The sequence below is a fragment of the Macaca nemestrina genome, chromosome 1 (assembly GCF_043159975.1).
Source record: "Macaca nemestrina isolate mMacNem1 chromosome 1, mMacNem.hap1, whole genome shotgun sequence".
Lineage (NCBI taxonomy): Eukaryota > Metazoa > Chordata > Mammalia > Primates > Cercopithecidae > Macaca > Macaca nemestrina.
Window position 1 is genome coordinate 169416006 of NC_092125.1, and position 10610 is coordinate 169426615.

Below are 10610 nucleotides of genomic sequence, written 5' to 3' on the forward strand. Positions count from 1 at the left end.
TCTCATTTGTGGGAAACCCTTCTGTGCACAAGAAGCCAGAAGCAGTGCTCTACTACCTGGAGAAAGAGACAGAGAGAGCACAGGGGCCATGGAGGCAATGGAGTTAAGAGTCACAGCGAAGCTGCTGGCAGGACACCAAGGGTAGCAGGAAAACACTGCCCAGTAGAGCGGAAAGACTGAAGAGCTTCAGGCTCTATTTCCACGTGGACTCTTAGAAGGAATTCCTGGGGAGGGAACTCTCTGGAGAAAAAAAGTTGACATCTTGCTAACCAAGAAGAAAAGTGGTGCAAATCAGTAGGATCTGGAGTACTGTAGGTGAAGTCTGGGAAAGGCTCATTACAGATTGAAGAGTTAAAATTAGATGTCATATCTTTATGATGGGTAGACTAGTTTCATTTGGCACCATCCATACATATGACCATAGCAGTCAAAGACACTCAGCTTAAGATCTTTGATGATCTTTAAAAAAGGATCGCATTGGTTGGTTTGACAAAGAGTTACAGTACGAGAGATCTTAATACCATTTCATTACTGAAAATGGATACAGAAAATATTTCAAATATTCCCTTATATAACAACTATTTCCTAGATCACTATGCTATAAATGTTTGATGTATAATTGATAATTGCCAAATAACAAAAACTAGTTACTTTTTTTTTTTTTTTTTGAGATGGAGTTTCACTCTTGTTGCCCAGGCTGGAGTGCAATGGCATGATCTGGGCTCACTGCAACCTCTGCCTCCCAGGTTGAAGCGATTCTCCTGCCTCAGCCTCCTGAGTAGCTGGGATTACTGGCATGCACCACTACGCCCGGCTAATTCTGTATTTTAGTAGAGACAGGGTTTCTCCATGTTGGTCAGGCTGGTCTCAAACTCCTGACCTCAGGTGATCCACCCACCTCGACCTCCCAAAGTGTTGGGATTACAGGCGTGAGCCACTGCACCTGACAAAGTAGGTACTTCTTACTTTGTAATGGCCGGTTGAAAAGTTTTAGAATTGTTCTGTACAGAGATTCATCTTTAGTCAGTATTCTGGCTGCTTCCAAATTCACTGGATTCTCTAGCACCGGATTGGAAAGCATAACCTATAGGAAAACACAGACAACATATAATTTCAAAAGTAAACTTTTTTAGAGCAAAAAGACAAACCAATATATACAACTTTCAATAAGCATTTATTAAATGCTTACTAGTATGGATCTGGAGATAGATTAAAAAATAACATGAGACATAGTCTGTACTCTCAAGAAACCTAACATTAGGCTCATGAATGTACTGTATAAAACTATGATAGATCAAAAAAAAGTTACAAGCTCCTTTCTGTAACTTATTCCTTCCTATCATATACATTTAAATTGAATTTAAATTAAGATTATAAAAATTTTAGTTGATGGTGGTTAGTGTACTTAAACTTCAAAATATTTTAAACAACATTTCAAGTACATTCCCCTTGAATAACTGTGATAATTGAAAATGTATGTCATTTGTTATTGAGAAAGAAGTAGTTAGTAATTATGGTCTCAACTTGTATTGCCCATCACCGTAGGTACAGTCACAGGTGGCTATTTAAATTTAGAATAATTAAAATTAAATAAAATTAAAAATTCAGTTCCTTAGTCATTGTAGCAATATTTCAAGTGCTCAGTAGCCACATATGACTAGTGGCTACTGTATTGAACAGTGCAGATATATTGGACATTTCCATCAATGCAGAAAGTTCTACTGTGCAGCAATGACCTTCAAAGGAATATTGAAGGTCAATATTAAAGTATTGATTATAACCATATGGAAGTTACTTGAGAGACAATGTTAAGTGAAAAAAATGGTTTATATAGCCATGTGCCACATAATAATGTTTCACTCAACAACAGACGGCATATATCATGGTGGTCCTGTAAGATAATAATACCAAATTTTTACTGTACCTTTTCTACATTTAGATACGCAAATATTTACCATTGTGTTACCATGGCCTATAGTGTTTAGTACAGTAACATGTTGTATAGGTTTGTAGCCTAGGAGCAACAGGCTATAATATAACCTAGGTATGTATCAGGGGATACCATCTTGGTTCGTGTAAGTACACTCCATGATTTTCAAACAATGATTAAATGTTTAACAACTCATTTCTCAGAATGTATTCTTATTGTTAAGTATGTGGCAATATCCACACCATAATCACAACGATGTAAAAATTCAGGTTCATCCATTCATTCATTCATTCATTCATTCATTCATTTTATTTAATATCTACCAAATGTCAGCATTGTCCTTGGTACGCTCTGGGAAATCAAGGATGAATTAGACCTGTTTCCTGATTTGGGGAAGCTTGTAGTCCAATGGGGAAGACATATATGTAAGCAGTGTGTGCATTATAGTATTAGCATTCTAACAGAAATCTGCTTAGGGTACTGTTGGGTGTGTGGCAAAGGAAGCTCCCTCAAAACCAAAGCTATTAATTCTGCCTAGGAAAATAAATCAGAAAAGGTATCCTAGAGGAAGACTCATTTGATCTAACTCTCACAACAACATGAACAGCTGCTTGCTGGACAGACTGAGGAAGAGGGGAGGAGAAAATGAGTTGCCAGGCAGAGAGGAGCTGGAGACTGGCCATTTCTAAGGTAACTTTAGAATTCTATGGATGTTTTTTGATCTGAATTGAACCAAGCAATGTGAGTGCAGAAATGCATGAAGATATAAGTATGAGCAGGATTGCCTGGTGTGTTAGAGAGAGTCTAGGTGTGAGGATTAGATGTGCAACAGAACTAGAGCTTACACCTGTGGAGAAGGTGGGATCCACCAAAAGATTTCAGACAGAAACACAGGAGAAAAGAGCAGAAAGCTCTTTCCTAGTAACAGTAGAGTTAAGGGTTTTCTTTATAATTATCAGTGATTTTCCTTTCCTTCCCATTATCTTAAAAATCTTTTGTAATGTGGGCATATTTGTTTTATTAATGTTTCTGAAAAATAAAAAGACAAAACTGTATTATCTACTGGCTTTCCATGATATATTTGGTAACCCTTTGGTGTCACTTTGCATTACTGTTTAATAGTAAGAACAATCATAATATTAACTAACTAGAGGTTCAGCATCCTAAATCTGAAAATCTGAAATCCTAAATACTCCCAAATTCAAAACTTTTTGAGCACTGACATGATGTGCAAAGGAAATGCTCACTGCAGCATTTCAGATGTCAAAATTTCAAATTTGGGATGCTCAAATGGTAAGTATATATAATGCAAATATTCAAAAATTGGAAAAATTCCCAATTCCTAAGCATTTCAGATAAGAAATACTCAACCTGTATTGAGTTATTTTCTTGGACCAGTCACAGTTCCGAATTCTTTACATGCATTAATTGATTTCCTCATCACAGGTTACATGAGGTAACAACAGCCCCGTTTTACTGATGAATAAATTGAGGCATTGAGAAGTGGGAAAATTTGTCCAATGGTACAAAGGTATCAAGTGACAGAACCAGGATGTGAAGCCAGGCAATCTTAACTCAGAGCCCCACACTTTCTTTTTATCAAATATTCTTCAATTCAAAATTTTCACCAGCTCATTCTAGTTTGCCCTTACTCATTACATTTTGGGATCATTTTGCTATTCTTAGGGCAGACTCTAGTTTAGGTGGATGAAATCAGAGTATGTCTCAGTTTAAAGGCATTCAAAGGATTAACCCCAGATTTCTGCATATCACACTCACTCACTCCCTTAAAGCTTTTGCTCAAATGTCTCTTTCCTAGAACACAGCCTCACACAAGTAGATCCTCAATACATATTTGTAGAATGAATGAATGAACTGAACATTGAATCTTTCCTAAAGATTATATTTTACTTAGTATGCTAAGATGACTAGCCAGAAAAGTTTTATTTTATTTATTTTCAAATATAAGAAATAGAAGAAATGCAATTTATATTATAATTCCATATTAAAAATTTCAATGATGCCAGAATATTTTATATTCCAAGTATTCTAGATAATCAAAATGCAATTATCTATCTCCAGATACTATTAGTGATAAGTAGTTCTATGGATAGATTATTGCTACACTAGATCTAAGTGGTCAAAGCAAGTGTCACTGAAATAATTCATTTTAGCATCAGATGAGAAAGAAGAGTTTTTTAAGGATCAGAAACAACACAACACTGGGTGGATGTGGTAGCTCCTGCCTGTAATTCCAGCATTGTGGGAGGCTGAGGTGGGAAGATCACTTGAGCCCAGGAGTTCAGGGCCAGCCTGAGCAACATAGTGAGATCCTGTCTCTAGAGAAAATTTAAAAAATTAGCCATCCATGGTAGGACATGCCTGTGGTCCCAGCTACTTGAGAGGCTGAGGTGGGAGAATCGCTTGAGCCCAGGAGGTTGAGGCTGCAGTGAGCCATGATTGTGCCACTGTACTCTAGCCTGGGTGACAGAGCAAGATCCTGTCTCAAAAAAAAAAAAAAAAGAAAGAAAGAAAAGAAAGAAAAAGAAAAGAAATAGTACAACACTGAGGTATGCTTTTAAGGACCATGGGTCCAGTGGGTAAATGTGGCATTTGAGAAACAGGCATCTGAGAAGAGGAGAAAATCCTTAGTATAATTGTTCACTGGGTTTGATATGAGCACTAATGAGACAGAAAGTAGCTAACTAGCGCTGTCAGAAACTAAAAACAAAAGTGAACGTTTTAAGTTGTAGTCACTGGATCCACCTCTCTCAGGAAGGCAAGGCCTGTAAATGAAGAACAATCTAAGAGGCTTGTTCAACACCAGTAAGTGAAGTTAGGAGCCAAAAGAAAACCTAAGGTTATATTTTTCAGAATTGAAACCATCTAAATAATTATTTTCTTCTTTTATAAGATATGTATTCTTTGGTCTTGAGGGACCTTAATTATCTATTTCATTTTAAAATAATAGTCTTTATAATTTAAGTAAGTTCCACTTTGTAGCCTTCATATAGAAGTATGGATTTAAATAAGCGTCTCAAATTCTTTAAATACTTAAATATTCATTGTATATTTTAATCCTTATAGTTTGAATAATTAGGGTAATTAAAAGTATTAAAGCGAGGATTATATGAAATCCATCCTTACCTGTAGGGCAAGTAAGATGCTGCTCAATGTATAGTTTGTATTCCACTTCTTAGGGTTGTCCAAAAAGTCTATACAGGGCTGACCAGTATGTGGGTCTACTGTATTAAAATAATACATTAATATTGGCATATAAAATAAATTATTATTTAAACTTTACAAACATCAAAATGATAAGCCAGAAAATTTATCTGCATTTACTCTTCCTTTTTCCTAGTTCTTCTCTCTGTAATGAGAAGCACTATACCCATCCTTGGTTCCCACCCATTACCATGTTGTTTTAGCTGAATACATATGTGCCCCTACTGTTTTTCCTATCCTCTGCTCTAGCAAGATGTGGCCTTGTGGCACTAAGTTTTTGTTGTGGGATATAAGGATAAGTGTGCAATTTCTGAGTCATTTTTTAAAGAAAGCTGGTTTTCCTTCTTTTTTCCCCCCTTCCCCCTGACTGAAAATGGTGACAAACAGTAAATGCCTTAGTCCCAGAAATGAAATCCTCACGTTGAGGATGGGCACAACTTCCCTCCAGCCTTGGCCTGTTATATTAAGTTGGAAAGATATACAGCAGCTTGACTTATGCCCTAACACAGTTAATCAATTTAGTGTTTGAAAAAATAAAAGAATAGAGTTAAATAAGAAAAATAAAAACTCTAGAATGAAGAAACTTAAAATGACTTTTATTTTCTTTTGGGAAAGGATCATCTAAGATGAAAGACAATTGCAAAAACCTCAAAGGACAAGACTAATATATCTTAAATATAAATTTATTTTAAATCACAAAAGTCTCTAAATCCCAGATGTGAAAAAACAGCATGAACAAAATTGAAAATTAATGACAATTTTGAGGAAATCTCTAATGACAAATTACAGGAAAATTTGCAACATCTAGGACAATGTGATAACATTGTCAATTGTATCATATAAGTCACCAAATAAGAATCAACAAATGTGGGGAATGTTTACATCTCAAGTATTCAAAGAAGTGCTTATTAAAATAATAGCAAGACTCTTATCAAATTGGCAAACAAATGTTCTTCAGAGTTTCAATGGCCAGAATTGGAAGGTGCTAAAATGAGAACTTTAATATAGTTTTTGGTGGGAGTATAAATACCACTGGAAGGCAATTTAGCTTTTTATATAAAGACTTAAAACTGTACATAGCCATCTTTTTTTGCGGGGTGGTGGGGGTGTTTGAAAGCTAGTAACTAACCCCTCTCTCCCCACAAGTTCATATGTAATTATAAAATAGATCAAAGTATTGAAAGGTGGAAGTAAAAACATCAGCTACATCGTACATAAGACTGAAATGGAGAATGCACTTGATGAATGGCTTTAATCAGGTGCCACAAAAGTCTCCCTGATTTGAACCTAACTCCCAAACCGAAGGCCTGCCTAAGTTTCCTGCCTGGAGAAAAAGAGACCGTACCCAGGATGGTTAGAAAGAGAGAGTGTTGAGAAAATTCTGGGCCGCGCATGCTCAATTCTTTCCTTCATCTCCCTAATCAGATAAGTGACTTCTGGGAGGAGTGATGGAGGAAAAAAAGAGCAGTCACAAGTTTCCTATACCTTCCCTCCTAGAGACTAAAGTTCCCTCTACTTTATGGAAGTGGGAGGGATGAGGACTAGGAGATAAGAATATCCCCCGCATTAAATTTAATCCAATAATTCTAACTATTTTAAACAAATAAAAGCACATGTATGTAATTAATTTTGTGTTGTAGATGCCAAAAATAGGTTTTAATTACAATAAAATAATGTACTTGGGAAAAAATAACATAAAAAAATCTAATGTAAAATGTGAATGTTCCCCTGCCTACTAATTCTACTATTTAAGACCAATATTACCAGTTGGTCTATACAAATATACACACAAACATATATATGTATACACAACCATATGTGTGTGTTTATTAAATGGAAGCATATTTTAAATTTTATTGTTCAAAGTCTTTCTTCACTTAACAATGTATTTTCAACATATTTCTGGACATAAATATTTATTCAAAAAATATCTGAATACCTACTATATGCCAGGCAGTGAAGATTCTAAAGATATAGCAATGACCTAGACCTAAAAGGTTCGTAGACCTTCCTCATTCTGTTTAGAAGCAATACATGTAACTGTAGGATATTTCACTTAAAATTCCTATGTTAATGGAGATTGAAGTTATTTCCATTTTTCTCATATTGCTATTGAGAATCAAAATTTTTTTTTTTTGAGACAGGGTCTTGCTCTCTTGCCCAGGCTGGAGTGCAATGGGACAATCATGGTTCACTGCAGCCTTGACCACGTGGGCTCAAGCAATTCTCCTACCTTAGCCCCCCAGGTAGCTGGGACTACAGGCACATGCTACCATGCCAAGCTAACTTTTTTATGTTCTGCAGAGACAGGTCTCACTATGTTGCCCAGGCTGGTGTCAAACTCCTGGCACCAAGCAATACTCCCCACCGGCCACCCAAAGTGCTGGGATAACAGGCATAAGCCACTGAGCCTGGTGGGAATAAACATCTTTAAATATAACATACTCTTGCACACTTGTGCCAATATTTCTACAGAACAGTTTATAAACATGGTATTATGGGAATTTAGGGATATATGCATTTTGTATCTGATTCGAAACTGTCACACTACTTCCTCAAAAGGTCATGATTATATCAGAGGAACAATGTCTACCCATGCCTACTAAATATGTATGTTATCTTTTGACATTTTAGGAATATGTGGTAAATAACAATATTTTTAGTTTTAATTTGCTTTTATTTTCTTACTAGTGAGACTGATAATCTTTTAATGTTTATTTTTGTTGTTTATTCTATCCAGTGTTTGTTTATAGCCTTTATCCATTTTTTTATTGCTTTATGTTTTTTATTGATTGACAAGTGTTCTTCATATGATATACATATTCTGTTATATGCATTGCAAATATTTTCCCTCAGTTTGCAAAAGTCAGTGTCTTTGACCTCTGAGTATAATGTCCTGGGCTGTAGAGAAGTTTTAACAGGTTTTGCAGTTTAATGTGTCATATTTTCCAAACAGTTACTGGGTTTTATCATGCAGAGAAAGGTCTTCCTCACCAAGCCCATAAAAATTCTATTAGATTTCCTTCTTTTCCAGCATTTAAAATTTTTAGATTTTTGATCCTTCAGGAATTCATTTTGTGTATAACTTTAAGTAGCAATCTAACTTACCTTTTTAAAAAAAAAAAAAAAAAAGTTAATCTGTCCAGTGCATCATTTTTTTATAATGATGAAAAACTAGATCCAGCTAAAATATTGAACAGTACAGGAATGGTGAAGTGTATTGTTGAACCATTTAAGATGATCTTTTGAAGAATGTTTAATAGTGCAGCAAAAAGACATGTAGTTTTAAAATTAAAAACCTAGGCCAGGTGAAGTGGCTCATGGCTGTAATCCCAGCACTTTAGGAGGCCAAAGCGGGAGGATGGTCAGGAGTTCAAGACCAGCTTGGCCAACATGGTGAAACCCTGTCTCTACTAAAAATACAAAAACTATCCGGGTGTGGTGGTGCATGCCTGTAGTCCCAGCTACTGGGGAGGCTGAGGCAGGAGAATCAATTGAACCTGGAAGGTGGAGGTTGCAGTGAGCCAAGATCACACTACTGCATTCCAGCCTGGGCGACAGAGCAAGTCTCTGTCTCAAAAAAAATCATAAAATAAATAAAATTAAAAACCTAGAGGCAAAAATTCATGTGTAATACCTCAACTGTATAGAAAAAACTCATACATAGAAAAAAAGAAAATAAATTTGGCAGAATGTTGACAGTATTTTCTCTTTGCATTAGGATTTAAGGTGATTGTTAATTTTTTCCAGCCTTTTCATATTTTCCCCAAAGAGAGTTGTTACTTTAAGAATCATAATAAAGTTCTTAAAAAGAAACATGATTATTATAAGAAACAAGGATAATAGGGACAAAGCCTCTAATGATAAAAATGTCATTTAGTTCTTACCATTTGGGTGAAAAGGAATTGTTAAAAATTTCACAACTGGAGGAGCATAGTTGTACTCCGATGTAAAATGTATTGTCAGTTGGAAGACTAAACCTATAATATAGAAATAAACATTTTTAATAAAGTGTCATGTTGTACTGATTAACTGTAACCTGATTAACACTGGAGTTTCTCCATATGGTTTAGTCTTTGCACAGTTTTATTTTTAAGTAAATTGATTCATAGAGTGCACAGACTCCTCTGGATAGTATAACAGACAATTCACAATCTATTATAATCATATGTTTTCAGTCTCTTTCCCACTAGTCCTTTCCATTTACTACCTTTGTCCCTCTAACATCCACCCCTTCTATTGTATCTCGTATTGACTGAACTCACATTCCCAGAATCTGCTACACCCTTTCTTGTCTACAAGTCTTTGCTGTGCTGTTTACTCTGCCCGAATTTCCTTTTCCTTCTTCTGAACCTGGCAGACTCTTACACATTCTTCAGGACTCAACTCAAATGTGATCTCCTTGGGAAGACATTCCTGACTCCCTCAGGCATAATTAACTAATCCTCTTCCTCTTTGGCATTCTGTTCAAAATCCATAAAATGTATATTTTATTGTAATTATCAGCTGATGTGTTTCTCTCCCCTACCTCACTCAAGGAATCTATCTTATTAATCCATGATTGAAAGAAAACATGATCATTAAAGTTTATAGTGGCTTAGTGTTCTTGAGATTTTTTGATTTATGAAAATTTGGGGGAAAGTCATAAAGGAAAAAATGAGAAGTAACTGCGGGGTTTCGAAGCCAATAGGAATTTTGATAGTTAGTACCTGAGCTAATGGAAGACAGAAGATATTCTCAATTGATATGTTTTATTGTGTCTGCTTCTTAAAAATGTAATAAAATTAAGATTTGGCATAAAGAAAAATACCCCAAATTTCCATCTATGTTGACACATGACAAAAAAAAGTCACATAATGAAAAAATAATGGGAATATTTTTAGAATTTTAGATAACTGGTATAATACAAACTTATTATGCATACAAAGAAGAATTTCAGGAAATTTATATAATGCAATCTTATCCTACATAAAAAGAGGATGGGCTAATAATGGTATAAAGACTTTTAAAAAAATAGATTGGTTTTGAAAATACAAACCCTGCCAGACTGAATTCTGTAGACCTTCAATTTCGACTTCCCATTCCATCATGTCTTCACTTACAGGCCTAGCAGTGATGCCCTTGAAGTTAAAAACAAAATTAAATCAGGTAAAACTTATTAAGTATTTATTGAAGTTTTGAAAATCATATACCAGGTCACAATGAATTCTAAAAACTCTAATTTTCTTGATAACTTTATTTATTTGCTGCTCTGGGGAAGTGTTATATGTCTTATTACACAGAAGTTAATATAGATCCAAGAAAACATATACAATAGTAAATAAAAATAAATCATAAGTGTGGAAATCACAAGTGGGACTAGAAAGTCAAGATTAGGATGTGTGGCTTATATACTGTTTGTATAAATCAATAACCAACTTAAGATTCAAATTTTAAAAGAAAGAAATAGTTGGAA

At 35.1% G+C, this 10610-nt stretch overlaps 1 protein-coding gene across 4 annotated transcripts in view; it reads right to left on the reverse strand.

Moving 5' to 3' along the window:
* LOC105498467 (ubiquitin conjugating enzyme E2 U) overlaps positions 1–10610 on the reverse strand; it is a 63453-nt gene that overhangs the window by 50494 nt on the left and 2349 nt on the right. For 3 of the 4 annotated variants that reach the window (XM_071091977.1, XM_071091982.1, XM_071091965.1), the window contains exons 2-5: positions 10194–10275; positions 9043–9135; positions 5078–5175; positions 967–1084 (exon numbers count right to left, since the gene is read on the reverse strand). In XM_071091977.1, coding sequence (XP_070948078.1) covers positions 967–1084; positions 5078–5175; positions 9043–9135; positions 10194–10275 — 391 coding nt within the window. The remainder of the gene's footprint in view (positions 1–966; positions 1085–5077; positions 5176–9042; positions 9136–10193; positions 10276–10610) is intronic. The other variant, XM_071091972.1, reaches the window with a different exon arrangement.